This window comes from Pelecanus crispus, chromosome 2 (assembly GCF_030463565.1).
Source record: "Pelecanus crispus isolate bPelCri1 chromosome 2, bPelCri1.pri, whole genome shotgun sequence".
Taxonomy (NCBI): domain Eukaryota; kingdom Metazoa; phylum Chordata; class Aves; order Pelecaniformes; family Pelecanidae; genus Pelecanus; species Pelecanus crispus.
The window spans coordinates 50150329-50171947 of NC_134644.1; the positions used below are offsets into that span (position 1 = coordinate 50150329).

General features: G+C 38.3%; 1 protein-coding gene across 1 annotated transcript in view; it reads right to left on the bottom strand.

The window, feature by feature from the left end:
- Positions 1-546: 546 nt before the first annotated feature.
- The window catches only part of LARS2 (leucyl-tRNA synthetase 2, mitochondrial), an 87353-nt gene continuing 66280 nt past the window's right edge, over positions 547-21619 (bottom strand). The window contains exons 16-20 of the mRNA XM_075705735.1: positions 18226-18395; positions 17176-17253; positions 14939-15050; positions 6234-6361; positions 547-726 (exon numbers count right to left, since the gene is read on the bottom strand). Of these exons, the coding sequence (XP_075561850.1) occupies positions 547-726; positions 6234-6361; positions 14939-15050; positions 17176-17253; positions 18226-18395 (668 nt within the window). The remainder of the gene's footprint in view (positions 727-6233; positions 6362-14938; positions 15051-17175; positions 17254-18225; positions 18396-21619) is intronic.

The window sequence follows — 21619 nt, forward strand, 5'->3', positions numbered from 1 at the left end:
GCTACCTGCTGTGCCACTGACCAGCGCTAACCAAATAATTTTTTAAATTAACACTGCCTAGTAACATTTTCTTACAACTTAAAATGTTGGCTAACGGTAGGGTCCCCAAACATGAGATACAGGCAGCAAAGCTGACCGTAGCACACCTAAAATTTGGTGTAGCACATGCTCAGGGCAGTTGTTTAGTCCTGGAATCATATTTATGCCTCTGCATTTAGCCAAGCCAACTTTCCAATAGGATATATTCCCAAGGCTGACACTAAACCCCCTGCACTTTACATCACTTACATTCTGTTACAATCATTTAGTCCTTCTGCACTTCCTTCTCATTCTCCCAGAGAATAGGGACAAACAGCATCTCACTGTGACCCGATAAGAAACTTTAATTCTCCACATTTTTCCAAGCTGAAATGAAGATTTAGCAGCAACCTGATTTTAATAACATTTCTTCCGTTACATGAGATTTAAATAACCATAACTGGTATTTTTGAATTGGTTTCGTCTCAAAAGATTCCAGTTCCCTTTTACAGCCCAGCAGAGCCTTTGCTATTCTTGCACCAAGAAGTTGATAAGGGCAGTTCTGGGAGACAGAAAGGCCTTCTTAATGGTTCGTCCCTGGAGATGCTTGACTCCAAGTTCACTTTGAAGAACTAGTTTGTGGACTTCTTCAAAATTGCGGGCTGCTTGCTGTGGCACAAAAACTTTGCCACAAGCTTTGTTATTGATCTGAAAAAGAGAGACATGAAAACAAGAAAACCAGAGGTTACTAGACTGTTTTATACAATTTCATTTCCTGAACCCAATCCATCACATTATACGTGGGGAAAAAATGTGGATCAAACTCTCTTGTCTCCAACACCAATCTTTCTAAGTAGAAGATAAAACTCTCCATACTTCCCATCCCTCTACCATAAAATAAGAGAATGAAACTCTGACTCACAATACTCAAGGAAAATTGAAGAAGTGGCCATAGGAAGTCTTAGTTTTGAAGATAGCAAGCAGCGTGTGACTATGAAACGCAGCGATCTTTTACATTTAAAAATGCGATAGTTACAGAAGCTGAATAATGAGAGTGAACATAATGGTTTGTCAGGTGGGAATCTTGGTTTGTACATACTTCTAGGCTGCAATTTGGATTCTTTACAGCTAAGTGATTCCTTACTGAGATTCAAATGCAAGATTTAGTAAAATAAAAATGTTTGTGGCTGAAAAGATATCTGAAAGATTCATCATCACTCATTTTTAGAAAAATAGGCTTTAACTCATTGTATGTTGCATTCGTACTAAATGCATGACTCATTAAGCCAACACCGACCACAAAGACGACAGTTACTCATAAGGTAATGCTTTCCTCTGTGTGACTGGTTTTCAGAGCAGCTTCCATACTTGTTTTGCATCAGCAGGGCAGAATCATGTAAGTAAAATTGAGTAAGGCCATCAGTGGGAATCACCTTAATTTATAAAATGGTCTTATAAATCTTTTCTGTCATCCGGTAAGAGGCAGAGACTGTTACGAAGACTTACTGAGCACCTTTCTGGAATTGGCATAAAATTCATTATTACAAAAGCTTTCAGGTTTATACGGAGTACTTACAGTGGATTAATGAAAAGAATATCAATCCCACATTTTAGCAAATTAAATAATTTGAATAATTTTAATTCAGTTCAATCAAATTGCACAAACATCTGCTGCAGGTACTGCAGATCTTTGACCTTTAGACATCATTGTAACGAGTTTTCAGTCATCTAAAAGGAAAATATGTTGCTTCATACAGCTTGGACATAAAAACGCACACAGCTTGGTTTTCACCTGGATTTTATCCAGGATACATGTATGCAACATACCACGAATGAGAGAGACCTACTTCACTTACCTAGTTAGTATTTTATTGAAAATAAAATAAGCTGTGCAATTCTCAGAGAGAGGAAGTTGGGACAGATTTTTAAGGAACAAGATGAAGTCTCAAATGCAGCCGGGATGAGTCATTTCTGGTTTTTGACTAGACTTGACATCAGTTTGTGGTGATAATGTAGGTAGGCTTCTAACTATTCCTACATGCATCCATAATGTGGTATCATAAAAGGCTGGCTGTTTTAAACTTTGCCTTTAGCACCTTGTGCAAAGTAAATCCCTTGAAAAACACGGAAGAGTTCATTTTTAAAGCTTTTGTGAAAAATAAATACAGTAGTTCTTTTTGACAGGGCACCAGAGAAGAAATGCATTCCACAGGAAAAAGAAAATGGTAAAATCCAAACGGATACAGTTTTAGTGAGAATATAAAGCAAGTTTGTGAGCTCGCTGCTAGGACACACAGCCTGCAGTTCAAAACTATGCCTGCTTAGTTAAAATGTCATTCAGTGTCCTCCATGATGCAAATTAATATGTCCCAGTGGATGGATGTTGGCAGGGGGAAACTTGCCACAGCTAGCCTATTTGGTGCTGTTCTCAACAGAAAAGCCAAGCGATCTAAATCAACTTAGTAAATAAATGACTGCTAGCGGTTGTGTTTTCCTAGAAAGGTCAAGAAGTCTAGGCGACCTGACACTGTGTACCTTCCCACAGCACCTCTCCTCATCTTCCCACACCGCACTGTGAGCTGAGTCCAAAAATCCTATCAAACGGCAAATTTGTTATGATTTCAGCACATTTGCAGCATGGCTTTCATTGTATTGTCGGTACCATGATGTAAAGTCAAACGTATTAATGCCATTCTTAAAATAAGCGTCTGCAGATTTAATCACACGCTGTGCGTAACAAGCGTCCTATTCGCATAATCTTTTAGTTGAGGGGTTAGATTCTCAGCAGGACAAATACCTTCTGCTACGCCTCCATCTCTCTCTCTGTATCTCACTAGACCAGCATAACCTTTGGCAGCTCCAGGTAGAAGTGCCAGCACAAGCAACTTGGGTGCTGGCAGCCTTGTTTCACTGAAAAACCACGGCAAACTGCAAGAGGCAAACTGCAATAAATGAGGCTTGGGTCCTTTCTTCCCCTGAGGAAGGAAACTGTTGCTTTTTCCTTTCTTTTTTTTTTTAAACATTTGACATTTTAGACTATTTTGGATCTGGAGGAAGCTAGAGGGAACTAGAGAGGTTAAGAAAGATGAAATGAAATCACTAAGGCTGAAAAATAAACACCTGGAGGCTGCAGAGAGGAATTTTTAGTTCAACTGAAAATGTTTTTTTGCCATTGACACATAATCCTTCTGAGAAGTAAAAAGGAAAATAAGTATCTGTGTACTTTTAGGCCTTCCTCACACGCCAAAGCAAAAAAAAATGACACCAACTTTTTTTTATTTTATAAAAACATCAGTTATAAGACCACAGCTGCTAACAGTTCTGCACCACCTAGAGAATGTGAGGAATGCTAGTCAGAAGCGTGTTCACAGGATGAAATGCCCACCACATTCAGGTCAGATTTTTCACAGCATTGACAATATACGGTACGATTACAAATACTCAACTTTACAATAACATTTAGAGTAACACATACCATGTATATGCAGTGAATTTAAATGTCTGTCTTACAGGCAATCTGTATTTTATCAGCCAAGGATGCAGTGAGTTGGTTGCTTTTGCTGCTTTGGGTTAAATATGGAAAGACATAACTCCAGCACAGACAGGAAATAATGAAGTATTTTGTGTCAAGAGAAATAAAACCATAATGTCGCAGCAGGCAAATCCCTGGCAGCCCGAGGCAGTTTGATGACTTGAGAAGAATAGGGTTGTGGCCCAAAGACTCAGTGTGACTGTGCAGCCTTGTGAAGAGACACTGCCTCTTTGCAACTAACCAATTCTTCTGTATGTTGAGTGTTTCTTGGTTTAATGAGGGCAATTTATTTTTACAGCCATACAAAAACCTACAGTGTCCACAAGACTTTAAAATATTCACATTTATGATGGTTTCTCCCTGCTTTTCTGTATTTCCCTTTTGCTTTACTCTTACAGTAGAAAGCCAGGCACACCCCCGGCACTATTTTTAAGAATTATTCCCAGTTTGAAAAAGGAACTTGTTTCTCTGGTCTTCCAGTCACTTGCTTTCTCAGATCTAAGGAAGGTGTTTACATACATCATATTCTTCCATGAATATATGACTGAGAACATAGGGATTGCTTTTTCTCTTATTACAAGACTTCCACACAAGGCTATGGCTTTGACAAAGTCAACCAGGAAAAGAAACAAAAATAATTTTCATAATGGTTGTTTAAAGCGAAAGTAATTTTTATTCTTCTGTTTTCTTTTTTTGAGATGGAAGTTTTAACGTCAGCAGAAAAGTATCAGTGAGCTGTTGAAGCATTTTTATGTTCAGTTGTACGGTCTTAAAAACATTGAGTTCAGTTTTCCCTGTATTGCTGAAGTTTTTATTTTAAAGATATATTTTATAACATGTTTGCTTTAACCACAATTGCAAAGAAGTTTCTATAATTACACAATTTCTCATTCATGACTTCCTTATAAACTGAACACTGGAATTTAAGATGTTTGCTAACTGTGCTTGAAGGTGAAGGTTTATTTTAAGCTTGCAAAAAGTGATTATACTCAAGTGAAGATTTTTGTGGCTATATGACCTTTTTACTGGTATAAATACATACTTATCACTTCAGAAAAAAAGAAAGGAAAAAAAAGCAGTAAACCCACAGTGAGTATCAGGCTAAGTCTGCTATTAACCCCAGCTGGCACTTCAGTCCTTCTCCTTTGTTTGGGAAAAGATGCCAACTGAAAATTTCTTCCAAAAAGACATATTCTGTGGCCTTTGCTAAGCATGTATGTTGAACGTTAGAAAAATTGGATTTTACCGGCATTTCTCATTCTATTCCAGTGGACTGTGATTGAGATATCTGGCAAGATATTAAATTATTTGTAAAGATACTTTGATTAAGGAAATCTACAGCAACACAACTTCCCCTAAATCCAGCCAGTCTCTTCCCTCCTCAAAAAACCCAGCTGAACAAAAATAACTGAACTTACTCCTTCTACCCAAAGGAGCTAACATAATAAAATAGATAAAATACAGATAAAATGCATTGCTTCCGTTTCCCTTACACACATGTGGGCATGTGCGTGCACACACACACACACAGAGCATGCAGTTTTATGTGATGAAACGATATTTCTTCTACAGGCTCCATCTCATCCAATGTCGGGAAACAGGATAAGTTGAAACATTTAAGTTAAGTTAAAACATTTACATTTAGAATGTCTGCATGGTATATTAAATATATATTCTTTGGTGAGCAGTGAAAAAGGCAGGAGTCCTGCAGATCTAATAGTATGCAACTATGAGATCACAGACTACCATAATGCCTGAGCATGAAGCACTTGAATGGAAGTTGACCAGGAGCCAGTTGATGGAAGAGCTGAGACACTACTCATGGATCTCAGCCCCTGGATCCAAGCCCCCGAGTCTCTCTATGGCCTGCAGGGGCACTTGCTGCTGCTGTGCTCCATGTAATGACAAAGCTTAACGATGCTGAATACAGACTAGTTAATTAGAGACATAGGAAAAAAGACAGTAAAGTACACTGTGCATGTGCACGTACACATTTTGGAAAACCACAGGTTAACTAAATGTAGTTTCATGTCCACTCTTCTACTGAACTGCCAGCTCTTTCCCTAGACCACAAAGGTGTTAGAGCTCAAAGAGAAACTGGAATGCAGTTCTAAGTTTAGGAAAGATACCTGTTCTTCCTCCACCTCATTCCTGCAAATACACCCTGCTGAACTGTGCCAGAACTTCAGCCCGAGGCAGATGGGAAACATCACTTGGCAAAAATCACAGCAACTTAACCCAGCTTATGATAAGCTGTGTTAAGCAACCATAGCACTACAGGTACCACAAGAAATGTCACCTAATTATACATTTTTGTACAGGGCCAAGATCATAAAAGCACTGTCAGGCAAAAAATCTGAGGGACCTGTATTGCGATCACAGTTTTGACTGTACTGTCCTTGCTCACAGCTGCTCATTGGTCAGATCTCCACAGGTACTAATATGCAGTCACTCAAAAAGATTTATATTTAGATCGTCTCCCTTCCAGACTTGCTACATTTTTTCATTTAGGAATCCATTTTAATTACTCAGCACAATGGTAACTGCAGCTTCTATTCTATCTGACCTCTCATTGAGCCACCTAGGAAGTGAACTGACTTCCACAAGAGCTGAAGTTTTGTCCTCCTCTGAGCTCACAATGCATTAATTGACCACCACTGAAAATAAATGAAAACACTCTCACCAGAACAGACATCTCCACAACATCTGACGGCTGAAGGTACTCTGGGTCTACTTTGGGCCAGGACTGGTGCAGCACATCAGCATCCCAGTGATGATGCATACAAAGTTTATTCTGCATGTGTGCCAAACCTGGAAAATGAAACCAATCAAACATTCAGCTGTACTGTAAACAGTCGATCTTTGGAATTTGTTTGATAAGAAAGATCAGAATAAAGTTGACTTTAAACGTTAAGTCCCTCAGGAGGCAAGTCCCTCAGGAGGAAAAAACATTGTTTAGATTAGCATACAGCACATTATAAACAAGAAAGACATACATCTTTGAAGCGCTTGTTTTATACCATGTGTAGGGATGCTAACATGAACGTTGTGGGCACATTTTAGATTTGGACTAGCACTCCAAAACCTTGCCAAAAGCACAGGAGACCACTGTTGGTTATTTTGTAATAAATAAATTGTAATAAATAAATTGTAATACTGCAAAAGAAGCTGACCTCTACTTCTACAAGTCAATCATAATACTGCAGGTTTTTTTCAATAACACCACCAGTTTGATTAAAATTTTACTAACAACTCAATCAAAATGATACACAAGTATGGCTTATTATTTTAGCATCTGTAATACGCTGGGTAGTTTCTAAATTGCAAGTCAAGCTACTTGCAATTTTCTCATATTTTGTGAAGTATCTATTTTCTCACAAAGTAAAGGTGCTACATAAGAATGCCTTGCACAGCTTGCTCTCCTTCTTATGATACGTACATTCTGAAATACTTTATCGTTTGATTTTTTTTTTTTACAAAACCTCCTAAAATGGCTACAAATTATCTCCTTTTATTAAACAGGCTTTGCTCTCCCCAAGACAATTCATTCCTGATTTGTTTAAGTAATAGGAGAATAGGATGCAATTCATTCTGAAGCTTCATTCTCTAACTGAATAAAAGCTTCTGAGTGGGATTTATGTTGCTGTTTACTCCAGCTGTAGGACAAAATAAAAAGATTTCACTTGACAAGAGGCTGTCAAATATGATCAATATTGATGATGATTGCTCTTGTGATTCTCACAAAGCCAGGGGATTTTTAAATTAAAAACATTCTCTGTGTATGAATAAGAATACAGACTAAAGCTTTTTATAAGCCCATGCTTCATCCAGAACTGCAAAATGTATTTGAAATCTCATCTCACTTAGGGAAACTCCAGCAAGAGCATAGAGAGGACCCGTCGACACAAGATTCACTGCTGAGAATGAGGCACGTGAAGCTGTTCAAAACACAGCACAACGGCAGACATAGGAGCAAAACCAACCCATGCATAATACCTACACGAATTTACCTAGCTGGACTGTTTAGACTAATACAGTGAATAACAGCAAACAGAGACATAAAGAGAATGCAACTTCCTCCAGAAAAATGCGCAAGATTTTTGTCAGCACTTTTTCAGACAAAGCACTTTGGTAAAATGACACAGCCTTGCTTTTTGCTGAATGATTCAGAAACGGGCAGTGGGGCGGACTGGTGGGAGCCGCTTCTAATGGCAAGCAAGAACATGCACATTTCCTAAGAATAACAACTAAGCCACAATCTTATTAGGTTACTAATTGATTAAAACACTTTAATGGGTCTGGGTTTGTGTATTTTTTTTTTGCTCTTGCGACAGTAGCTCAGAAACCGAAAGAACAAAAGATAGGAACTCCAGCAGAAAAAAAATCGTTGCATTGGTGATTCATTATCACGTTGACTTTAAAGACAACAGCTGCTAGACTCTTCCCTTTTTGGCTTTTGAACATCCAGATGAGCTCATTTCTTTCCAAATGATCACATGCCTTGTGGCAGAAGCATGCATACTGGCCACTCCTTATTTTCCTGTTGAAGTGGATTGATTCTTCAAACTATTTAAAAAACACCTGATAGAAGTCAAGAGCATCTATCTACAAAAGCAAAATGAGGGTCACTTTTAATCCCCACGGAGGCTGTCAGTCCTAATAAACCTACTAATAAAAAAATTAAAATGTATTCCGAAGCAGATACAGTGTGACTAAGCACAATGTCTATCTTTTGGTTCGTTTTCTTGCTACAAAATGAGCTATGAGCTCATCTGTATTAAAAAAAAAGTGCAAAAGTCAACAGAACTAATTTCAGAAAACAGAATTTGACAGGAAACCAAAATGGTTTGAGTTATGTTGCCTGTTTGGCTTCCTGCCTTAATTCACATTTTGCGAGCTGTAGAACACAGAAAACGCAACAATTTGGTTTGCATTCTCTAAATGCAACACACACAAAACCAGAAACTTCATCGCTATGATCCAGAATGGCGATAGTCCACTTGTCAGGACCTAGGCAGAACCCTCCTCTAGCCTTCCCACTTGATTCTGAGATGTTACACAAAAGCGCTGTTTGAGAAGTTAAGACCTGACCATGTCACAGTCTTTCATTGTGAAAAAACCTGTTTTACTGTCTTACTGTATGGAAAGCGCCCAGTGAAGTGCACATTACGAAGCACCGTGCATTTTGCTTTATATTTTTTGACATATTTTGCTTTTATGGCTACATATTCTCTTGCAGACATAGGACAGAAAGCCACCTGAGTACCTTTTTACTTACTGTAAGCCGTTTACTTGTATGTACACATCTGTACAGGACAGATCAAGGACAACACTTGTGCTCAATCTGAAGCCCTGATCCTGCAATTGGATCTGGACTTTTACTGACTAGCAAGCTAATACTAAAACAAGGTTTCCCTAATGAGTAACTCACAGCACTGGAGCCCAAGTTAAAACACCAAGTTAAACACGTATATTACTGTAAATGAGAGACTTGAGAGAAGGAGGGGACAGGACAAGTCTAACAACATTTCAGCTCATGGCAACGTTTTATTAGCATTACATGAGTATTTCATACGCATAATACTTCCCCTAAGGTGCTATTTGGGGGAGAAGAGCAGATTCTCATTTTGAAGACATTTATGAAGGAAGAGGTGGAAACAGTCGTGTATCAGCAAGGTAAGTTAGGACAGCAAGGTAATTCTAGTCTTACAGAAAAAAAAGCATTAGGAAAAATCATCTGTAAAATTCCAGCAATGGTGTAGCTAGTTTGACACAAAATTTTGCAGGCAAGAGAAAAAGATGTGATTATGGAGTAAACTGAGTAATGGGACAAGGGCCAGCACAGAGAAGTTAACAAAGCAGAAAAGGCAAGGAGGATGGAAGTCCTAACAGGTGATAAAAGGAAGCTAATGAAGGCATCTGCAGCAACATCAGTATCAGAGTTTAGAACTACAGATTTTCCAACAGGAGGTATAAGAAGATCAGAGGGGCCAATATAAGGTGACTATGAGGATGCGTTATCCAAATGCTGATGGCTTTTGGATTTAGCAAACTCAAAACAATAGAAATCTGTGTTAAGTAAAAATCAACCACACTAGCAGACAAGCAGATAAAGTTTTTAAAAAGCTCAGAGCAGGCATGTGTAAGGGTAAGTGGCGATGCATTCTGGGTCAGTATCCTACTTGCCTCTGCAGCCTCTTCAAAGGACAAGATTGGTACCATGTTACTTTCTTCCTGATATGCTTTTTTACTACTCAATGAATCTTCCTATTTGACAGATTCAGGCAAGTTGTGTATCCAAAATACCCTTCCACAGCCCAGGAGGAATACGGCTCTCAGTCATATGTGAAATGGTCTGCAATCTCAAAGAAATGATAGCGATACGATAACAGCTGTTTCCAGACAGCTCTGAGAAAAACTGTATTGTACTGCTGGTATAGTAGTACAGAACTGGGTAAAGTCAGGAAAATTTACCTTTACTCAGTACAGTGCTAGGGGATTCATTGTGTATGTTCCCTACTGACAGATGTGGAGCACCAAGGAGGGTTGTGAAAAGCCTAGGTTACTAAAAGTTAAGTCTAGAATGTGTTTCCAATTCAGCAAACTCCATGTGAATCCTTAACCTTCTGAAAATGACCTGCCTTCCTCCATTTGTATGGACTTACTATCCTTCACTTGGGGTTATTACTCTCAGATGAAAAAAATATTTTTTTATTCCAAATCATGTTTCTTCTTGGATTTGTGAAGGGAGATTTTTGCATTCAGATTTTCAATTAAAATCTGCAACATCAATTAGCTTCTACTCAGCTCTATTCTTTACAGAAGCCTTCTTGAGCAAGGACTGAATTCAGAAGAAGAAATTCTTGCAATAGAGCTAATGCAATGACAGTTAAAATGTTGCTAGGATGATTATACTTTACAAATTCCAATAATTATATTTCATTTCAATACATTTTAAGATGTGTTTATCATCAGCGTATATCTTTCATGTGCCATCTCTAATAACAATTACATTTTTACAATTATAACTCACAATAAGCAGTTTCATATCCTTGTCTGGACAGCAAAATACTGTACTACTACAAACAAACTAAAAAAAAATACGTCTCAAATGGTGTCTGTATATTCCTCAGATACAAGGTTTCAGGAAGGAAACAGATTTCCTCATCCTGTTAGTGTTCATAAACTGCCAAGATATCAGCCGGATGAACTCTTCCCACGCTGAGGGGCTACAGTCGCTTTTTATGTTATTAAGCGATAAACCAGTGTATTCACTGCACAATTAAGACCATTAGGTTGACACACCAAAATACTGAAAACTCTTCTGCCTCTAAGCAGGAGAAAGAACTACTTCACACACAAAATATCAAAGCACTGGGTTACTATTATTCAGCTGCTGAGAGGTGAGGCACTTATCAAACAGCATTCAAGCAGCTTTTCCCTTCACTCAAACTGGAAATATTTACTGCCAGTACTGAAGTATGCTCTTTGTCCAGCTCACAAAGGGACCAAACTCTTCATTCCTACCTGATGCATGAAAACAAGATGGTCATGTATAAACTATACCCCATGGGAGAATAATTCTTCATCTGCAGAAGAACAAAAATAGCTGTATCTTGAATCTACCTAATTTTATTGTAATAGTACTTAAAAGTTGAACATTACATCAGAAGCATCCTTGGAATATCAAACTGAAATTCTGAGTTTGCAAAGTTTATCAACAAGCTAACAAAGAAAACATAGTGGGCTAAAAAGCTAAAATTTCAAATGAACTCTGATGCAAGTCCTACAGAGCAGGACAGTGTGATTACAATCAAAATTACTTGTACCACTGATGCTAGTCACTACGTAAAATGTCAAGCAAAGCATCTTTAATTAACACACTAAAATTATATTTGTAATTTTCCTAATATTTTCATTAGTTGGCAATCATTAGGATGGACTGATTTGGAGTTAAATCCAGCTGTAAAGAACTTTTTTGCTAATCAGGAGGATACCTACCTACATATTTATACACTTAGCCAAGTTTTAATTTTCAGAAGCTATTGTATTAGAAAACACAGATTTTCAATTTGTTTTTTTTACATTTCATTGTGATCTGTGTCAAATAGCTTTTAGATTGAAACAGAAAAAAATTAAAATGCAAAAAAGCATTTTTTGCTATTTAAATATAAATGCATTCAGAGTGCAAGTATTTAAGAAAGTTTGTTAGATACTTAAAATGTATCATATGTTTTGCAGTTAAACGTTATTTTTTTGAGCAAAGGAGAATATTTTATGTAATTACTGAATAAAACTAATGGTATCAGATAATTTTGGATGTCAGATTCTTCAAGATTTTAATATTTATAGATGCTAGCCTCTTATGCCTAGCTTTTTATTCCAAAATTAGAAAAGGAAAAAAGGTTGGTTGATTTTTTCCAATTTCCAGCACACCTGTCATTTAAACTGAAAAAATACTGTTTGCACCTGCAGAACAGCTTCCAGTTGTCAAAAGTTATTCTATTACCTCCACAAAGCCTCATTCCATTATTCCAGGTGCTTAGCCAGAAAGTTCTACAGTTCTGTGGCTTAATTGTCTTCAAATCCTTGGCAGAATTAACTTAATATAATACAATACATTAAGTCAGGGTCTTATTGTAAGTTGTCGTTATTTCACATTTAGTTTTAAATTCTATTGTAATTTCTTCTTAAATGTTTCTTGGTCATAATCAGTGATCAGCGAAGCATAAAAGGAGAGATTACAATGCAACAGTCAAAGTATTATTCATCCTGTGAAGCATAATGCAAACAGTCAAAATTAATTAGGATGCTCTTTTCTTCTCCCTCTTTTAAGGCTGTAGTAAAATTACTATTAGGCATATCTGACTGTAGTAAACTTTCTAATGAGAAACACTAATAAGAAAGCAAATCCTTTTTCTTCAAAAAAAGCTTAAATACACAAGGAAGTGTAATGTGGTTCAGAGATAACACAAGAAGTCACTGTTCCTATCCGCCTTCCTACTCAACTGTAAAATGATCTGTTTGATATAAACTACAGGGCTTCCAAATTTCCCAGTTTCATTTTCCCCTGTAGAAAGAAAAATGCCCCTTGTTTTAATCACTAAGTCAAACAAAATGTAAAAGCTGCATGCAAGTTATTTTAGAATGAAATGTCAGTATGTAATTAGAAATACGTTGCTTACGTGTTGTTTATTATTGGCATTACAATAGGAGACATTAGAGGCTTCCATCAAAGTGTGGGAGTGCACTGCTATAGGTGCTATTTATAGAGCTAATAATATACAAAGTCCTTTTCCTGACTAGTTTATGAGGGAGGAAGCAGCACCATCCCTACATTTAGATGCAAAGCTAAGGTACAAAAAGAGAGACTTACTCTTGCTGTGTATGGGGAACTAAAGCACAAAGAAAACTAAATAGAGTATTTAGAAAGCTTAATTTTATACTGAAATTATTTAAAATAAGAAAGCATCATCACCTATACATAATAAAGTTTAAAGAAATTGGTTACACCAGAAGAGCAAGAAGACTTGGTGGAACCAGAGGGCAATTCAGAACATGAACTTGGGGAATCTGTCTCTAGACTATAGTTGGACATTTTTCACCAGAAATCCCAATCCCAGGACAGAATTGCTAGATGTTGGCTATTTCAAAATAATATAGTCTTCTTACCACAACGCAGTAGTTAAATGCACATATGTTCTCCTGATAACATTGTTTAATAACTTTCATGTAGTGTAATGATGACCATGCTAAAAGCGATTGTGATTTTCATGTTTAGTCACAAAATTCTTCAGGCAATAATCACCACACAATGTTTTTGTATGCTAGTTGCACTGAATTACAATGCACAGTCTTTGGACCACACAAGCAAAATTTTATCTTTAAATGCAGACAGGAGCGGAGGACAATACACTCCCAATTTTTATTATGCTTCCTTTTCATCCTTACATCAGAGATCCAAAAAATGTTTATCGTTCTCATTCTCAAGTGATTTTAGTAGTAAGAAAAGACTTCCTTCTCTAGAATTCAACACATTACAGGATTAAGCTTTACATTTGACAAATTACATTAATTAAGACATCCTAGTTTTCTTTGTCATTTTATCAAACATATTTGATAATTCTGTATTCTTTAACGTATACTGGAATTTCAAGTTCACAAGGCATTGCATGTGTGAGTAATTAGCCTGGACCTCTTCTGCCTCCATCTCAGCCAATGCAGTAAACAAAGTTGTGGCAATTACTTCCATTTAAGTATCCTTTTTTTTTTTTTAATTAGATGGTACTTCATATTGTAAGAGAATATTGACCAGGAGTAGCTTTCTGCAGATGGATCATGCCTGATGCCACTTTCTATTCTAAACAATAAAGCTTTTATTAAGTCATCTTAAAAACATTGGAAACGAAAACACAGAAAAACACCCACTCTCCCTAATGTATTTTGCTGTTTCCAGAGTCTCTGCCCTATGTTATTGCTTTGAACAAGAGCAGCCTTTCTTTGGCAGTTAACATTATTACAGGGCCATGCACAGGTCTGAAATAGAAGCTATTAAGTAGCTCTGCTCTGTAAACACTTGAATGCAGAAAGTTTTAGGATGACAGCTGAAAATAAACCAGCATCCAAAAGCTAACATTAGGTCCAAAACCACATAGCAATTTGTGGCCAGTCTTAATGCAGAATATATTCCTATCTTCCCACATACATCTTGGGACTTCTCCCAATAAACCTTAAAAGCAACTGCTGAACTCCGTCATGCACATCCTTTATTTCACAGGCTTTAACTGTAGCAGCACCACGCAACTTAACCCACTCGGGATTCAGACCTCAAGGTTTACAGCTGTGACAGGTCTTAAAAAAGACTTCCTGTCTACCATTCCCACTCTCTGTGAGAGGTTAATTTGCAGCATAACATCCCTGAGTCTCTGGAGAATTTTACAAGATTGGCATTTTTATTGAACACTCCTTCAGTCTTTTTAGTATACAGCCCTCTGACATGGTCCTCTCTGCCTGAATTTCTGAAAGAAAATATCTGTAGTCCAAAGACTCTGAAACAGTTGCTTGAAAAAGGGCTGTTTCTAGTCTCACGTTCAGCTTTTAATACTTTACATACAGGAGCAGCTAGCAGCTGACATATGAATTCCTCATGCAAGTCCTGTCTTGAATTTTTCTTCCTTCTCCCTTTCTCTGCCTAGTACCAAGAAACCCACCTTTGTATGCAAAGGGAAAGAAACTAAAAGCAGACAGATCTGGGAACACCGTAAGTTTCAAGTTTGTTTAGGAACTATGACAGAAGATGACACGATTTGAGGGATAAGTGACACGTATTATGTTAACTTTTTGCCTTTTTTCCTGCAACATGAACAAAAAGTGTATTTCTAGAAATACCTTTCCACATCTCTGATGCAATGTGCGGAGCCATAGGTGCAACCATGATGCAGAGTGTAGCCAAAGCATCTTCAAATTCTGTGCTGTGGAGAACAAGAGGCCGAGAAGCTTGCTAAGCGAAAAGACAGAAGGAAAAGAAAATCAGTTGTTAATGTAAATATTCTGGGGTGTGTGTGGGAAAGTAGTTTAATTAAGAAGAAAATGCAGTAATAAAATCTAAAATCAATGTCTATGCTCAGGACAGCGTAATTTCGTAGTAAGTTAGAAATTTATGGAAAGTTCTGGCGAATTAAAATCACAACTCTTGGTCACAGAGTGTTCTCTTAACACTTGGAAGCTAATCCCAAAGAGGCTGGGGCTGATGCAGACCCTTGGGGATCTGCTCTGGTACATGAGTCTGAACACAGACTGTGTGGACAACTGTGGCTCTCAAAACCATTTTGTGTGCTGCCATTTCTAGATATGCAATCTCAGGCAAAATCAGTGCTATCTGAGAAGATGTGAAGTACTTGTATAAAAGAGTCAAACTGTGCTGAATGCTGCATGTTTTTTGTTGGGACAAGGTTCAGTTGTAGGGGATCCCAGAGTGGCTTAAGCTGAATTTAGTGACAAAATGAAGTTTTAGAGCTGAAGGAAGGTTTGGGAATGAAAAGTGCAGCACAGCCTTTTACATGTGATGTTCAGATTGCTTTAGTAAAGTGTGCAGCTTCTCTAGTACAGAAAATTTTCACTTTCTTGCAAAAGGTGCTAGGCTGACAAAATTTGAACCTTCATTCCTCTATTTATTGTATCTTAATAGAAAAGATATAGCACTAAAAGCAGCCAGGTAAACTTTTTCTTTCTTTGCCTGTTCTGACTCAGAAAGATTACATCCCATGGTAAGTTCGGATTCTGCATTTCTTTTGTAATTAGCCTCTCTAACATAACAGCACAGAAGAACGTCAATACATGTCAACTTATGAGAATTATTCAGTGGGTGTGATGAACTCCTGTTCCCATCTGCTAGAAAATTGTCCAAACTCAGTGATTTGTTTGACAGACCATGAATGTTGTCAGATGGCTTCTTCTTATCACTGGTACTAATGAGGTCAGTGCAAACTAGATTTGAGTAAGTTTTAGTAACTACTACCTGTTTTCTATACTTAATCTTCACCCGCCTCCCCACTTCCTCCTTTCAGATGGGACTGAAAGAGGAAGTGTCACTATGCTATATGGAACCTTGTTCTTGGAAGATACTGCACTGACTTCTTTGGTCAAGAAATATGTCAGTGGTCAAACATCTGGCTGTCCAAGGGATTTTTATTTTTTTATTTATTTTTTGACATTCACTCATCACCATCCACCAGCCCAAAATGCATATGAATCACCGAGCTAGCGATAAAGAACTATGTGTCACCTTCCCAACACCACACTGTATCCCAGACTTATGTTATTTCAGTATAGCACTTGTGCATGCCCTACTTCACTTTTCATTAAGTTCCTTGACTTTGCCAATAATGTCCTTGGAATCCATAAAGTATAAAATGGTTTTTCAACAAAGAAGCTGAAAAACCCAAATTTTAATTTGATTTCTGGTCTAGCTCACATTACCGTTATATGTCTGAGAGAATGCTCAACCAGATCTAAGAGTTGTAACAAAAATGAAGGTAACAGTTTATTATATTTGATCTATCACCACTGGCTGACAAACAACAATCTAAATAAAAAATGCTACAGACTTAAGTTATTTTTATGCTTGTTTGAAAAAGGGGAATTTGCAAACTCTGTTACTAGCAGACAGTTCAGTGGTGAAAGCTGTCTCTCAGGAATGTAAGGTTATGTGCAATTTTCCTTGTAAAGAATAACCCTTGAATGCTTGATAATTCTACAATGTACTACTATACCCAGCTACCTATGCAACTTGTTTAAAAACAGAAGAAAGAACAGAGCTAAACAAAATGTATCCTTTGAAATTACAGGATGCAGGAATAAACATCAGAACCTAGTGGCTCTAATACCGTCAAGCTCATCCTGCAAAACAATATATCTCAGGGTTACAGTGAGACTAGAACATGCTACTTTTGAACCAAATAGTTCCACCTAAGTCCACGAGGCTCTCGAGTTAGTAGCAATAGTAATGACTACAAACAACTTTTAGAATGCTGGACCTATAGTTTGGGCAGCTCCTGCTTTGTATAAAAAACTTACAGGAACAGGGTATGACAGAAAAAATACTTTCATTCATATCACATACTTACATGGAGTATGTTAGTGAGGCTCATCAATCGAGAAATAGCCGCATTGAACAAATGATCCTTTGTAAAGTACTCTGTTACCTTGTATTAAAAGAAAAGGTCTGTCACTAATTACTTAAAATTCTCAAACGTGGAGTACCTTACCTCTTACATGAAAATCACTTCGGCATGCAAACACATCATATATGCAACCACACATGTATATGGGAAAATAATAATCACATAAAAATTCAGTTGATTATCTCTCCGTCTGGTTCAGGTTTTTAAAAGCTTCAATCAATGCCAATTAGAACTGTGTATTAATAATCACCCTTTATTTTCTTTAATAAAATATCTTCCTTTTGCCCCTACAAGAGGCCTTCATATTTGTAAATCCAGTTACACTGTTGACAGCTTGTCCGTCCATTGCAAGATTGTACTTCTAACGTCCGTTAAAACACTTGGAAGGTCCCTCGCCACAGGATTTAAATCAGGAAAAGTTTTTATCCATAGAAAAATATTTTAAGTTAATTTTGCAGGTATTTATGTCTACTTCTGATAATTGAATTGACATTAATCACAGCATGAGACAACACATAAGAAGAGATGAACAATCATTTCAATAGTTTTTTTTAGGATATGCTAATATATTTTCTCCAACAACTGTTTTTCATTCTATATGAAACAGCAGGCATGATAACGAGGTGTGAAGCAAACAGATCAAAAGATCTTGTTAGGGGTAATCTGCATAACTTACCTATAGTTTTGCTACTGGAAATGGAGTTACTCCAAACCTACATTGGCAATATTTTAATGCCATAACACTTACTCCTTTAAAAGAGGCACAAAGCAGAGAAAGTTTACCAATGCAGATCTTACTATTTTGCAAGAGTTCTGTCCCATAAGATTTGCAGGTAAATAAAATTACTTATACAGAGAATAATTCACTTAAAAATTATTTTATGAGATACTCATGTGGGGAAAAAAACTTGGCTCTGTAAGTCAAGCATATGGTTTTAGCATGAGCAGCAACTTATTTAGCCATTTACAAAGTATGTAAGTGTTTCTTTTAACCTCAGATATCACCAGATTCTTCTGCTTCCAGATCTTTCTGGCTTCAGCCTTCTCTTTCTTATTTAGAAGCTCAGGATTGGGCATGGTCCCTGAAGTCCTTGCTTCAATAAGTTTGGTTACAAGTGTCCAGAGGCGCGTCTGCCATCTCTGAACACCTGGCATAGCATCAGCTGAGATTAATGAAAGATTGCAGAAACAAATTTCAGTTACAGTGAATGAAACCAAAACTTTAAAGAAAAGTAGAAAGGAAACTGAACACTAGAGTTAAACATTTTAAAAAAAAAACCTGTATTTTAAATGAAAAATGCCAATGCAGTTACAAATGCCTTTACAAATAACGCTGGGTGGCCTTAATGGAGAGAAATCAGTAAGATAAAACAAACGTATTTTTCTGCAATGACTTTAAAACATATATACAGCAAGGATATTTGCTAAATCTGTAAAATAACCCAATGTTACGTCAACGTTAGAATGCTCATCTTGTGTTTTAATGCCTCAACAAAACAGTTCTACATGCTTTCATTTTTCAAACTCATGGAAGAATACAAACATACATATATACACACACACATGCACACACTTTTTGTAAATTGAGAGATTTCTTCTAAAAGTGGATTTTAGAAATTACATATACTTTTGTTGCTACAGAGATGCTACTGTGCTAACGAGTCTAGGCTCTGATCCTTGGTACCATCTTTTGACACAGCTCAGTTTGGGATGGGGAGATTATAAAGCTGTTCACCCTGACCCTGCAGGCATCAGTCCTGCACTATGGATGCTCTAAGAATGTGTTTCTGTGACCTAGGGACCACGCTACAGAGAGACCCAAGCTACTGCTGCTCACAGCTAGGTCCTCCATATGGTGTGGTGCAGAGCCACTAGTGAAGGTATGGCTTGAGGTATGGCACTGATAAGGCTTTAGCTCTCTCTTCCAGATCTGTTGTGTTTCTACTAGACTGCACAGCACTACGTCACATTGCACTGCACAGTATCAACATATCCTAAGATGTCCCAACTGGCAAGAGCTTCCAGTTCTGCTCCAGTAAATGCGCTTGAAAAGACCACCAGGTCTACTACTAAACTGGGAGAAGTAAAAGACATGTGAGTGACTGTAATACAGGTGGATTATCTGTATAATTGCACTAGATAAAAGACTTCCTGCACATCTAGGAACAGTAAAATACAACCTGATTGACTATGTCTGCATGATCCTCATGAACTCTCACAGGTGGGACTGGGAGTATGATGCTCTCCCCAAACTTTCTATCTCCTGTTCATACCAGAAGCATGTAGATCATCTGGACACGGTAAGCTTGGCATTATCCAGATTGTAGTAATGGTGTAATAAGCTGCTGGGTAAGTTTGACCACATCTGGTCCTGCATAGTCTAGAATATTGCTTGCCCACACCAGGGGACAGGGGGAGGGACTTGACATGAGGCCCTGCCTACATGTCCACCACTGAAAAGACAAGGAATCTAGTCTGGAGGGCAATCCTCAAAAGGCCATCAAAACACAGCCAGTGAAGAGAAGGATCATGGCAACTGAGAACCAGTATTTAATACTCTCTGAATAAGACAATTTTCTGTATTGGGTTTGTGTGGCAAGGTTTTGGTAGCAGGGGGGCTACAGGGGTGGCTTCTGTGGGAAGCTGCTAGAAGCTTCCCCTATGTCCGACAGAGCCAATGCCAGCTGGCTCCAAGAATATGTGAAAAGACCGACTCTGCAGACACCAAGGTCAGTGAAGAAGGAGGGGGAGGAGGTGCTCCAGGCGCCGGAGCAGAGATTCCCCTGCAGCCCCTGGTGCAGACCATGGTGAGGCAGGCTGTGCCCCTGCAGCCCATGGAGGTCTGCAGTGGAGCAGATATCCACCTGCAGCCCGGGGAGGACCCCATGCTGGAGCAGGTGGATGTGCCCGAAGGAGGCTGTGACCCCGTGGGAAGCCCATGCTGGAGCAGGCTCCTGGCAGGACCTGTGGGCCCATGGAGAGAGGAGCCCACGCTGGAGCCCGTTTGCTGGCAGGACTTGTGACCCCGCGGGGGACCCACGCTGGAGCAGTCTGCTCCTGAAGGACTGCACCCCGTGGAAGGGACCCACGCTGGAGCAGTTCGTGAAGAACTGCAGCCCATGGGAAGGACTCACGTTGGATAAGTTCATGGAGGACTGTCTCTCATGGGAGGGACCCCATGCTGGAACAGGGGAAGAGTGTGAGGAGGAAGGAGCGGCTGAGATGACGTGTGATGAGCTGACTGCAACCCCCATTCCCTGTCCCCCTGCACTGCTCAGATGGGAAGGAAGTAGAGAAAATCAGGACTGAACTTCACCCTCTGGGGAAGGCAGGGGTGAGGGGAAGGTGTTTTAAAATTTTGTTTTATTTCTCATTACCCTACTCTGATTTTGATTGGCAATAAATTAAATTAATTTCCCCAAGTTGAGTCTGTTTCACCCGAGATGGTAACTGCTGTGTGATCTCCCTGTCCTCATCTCAACCCACAAGCCTTTCATCCTATTTTTCTCCCCCTGTCTAGTTGAGGAGAGGGGAGTGATAGAGCAGCTTGGTGGGCACCTGGCGTCCAGTCAAGATCAAACCCACCACAACTTGCTTGATTTCTTCAATTTAAATATTCATTCTTTTGCTATCATCAAGAAATTCAGGCCAAACCTTAAAGATTTAAGAGATGCTTTTCATCTACTTTCCATTTTTTTCCCCTGGAAATATCTTTAAGCTGCTAACATCTCCTTTTGTTCACGTTTTCCAATACTCTTTTAACATGACATGATTCTGAAATCTTTCTTTGTATTTCTCAAGTGGTAAACAGGTTGGTTTGAATGATTAAATGCATTTTTTCTAGGATTATACCTGCATGTGGTTAGCTTTCTTAAAGAACATTTAACCACCAAGCTCTACTATACTTCGCAACTGAGATTTTGTACCCACAATTCTCATACTAATTTGGTTATTGTATTTTCAAGATGGAAAAACACAGCAAAAAGATTGTGTATCACTGAATTAGCTGCTTCAGAGGGAATTATGTACCTGCGTACTCTTAGAGACTCAGGAATTACAGCTTGATTCCAAGCAGTTGGTTTTTTTTAAGAGACATTACCTCTTCATATGCCTAGCTCTGTACTGTTACAATTAGACTGTGACAGAAAGCCAACTGAGAAAGGTCAAATAGCGCACTCCTCCAGTACATACAACAGTGCAGTAATATGTAAATAAACACATATGAATGTAAAGGGTGACAGACACCAACTGAAATAATGCTTAGTGCAGGCTGAACTAAGTAGCAAGAAGCTAACACAAGAAAGAATGAAAAAATACACCTTTTTAAACCAGGCATGGCGTGTTTTATTAAAGCCTTATGCAATAAGAGGGCTAGATTTAAATGTAT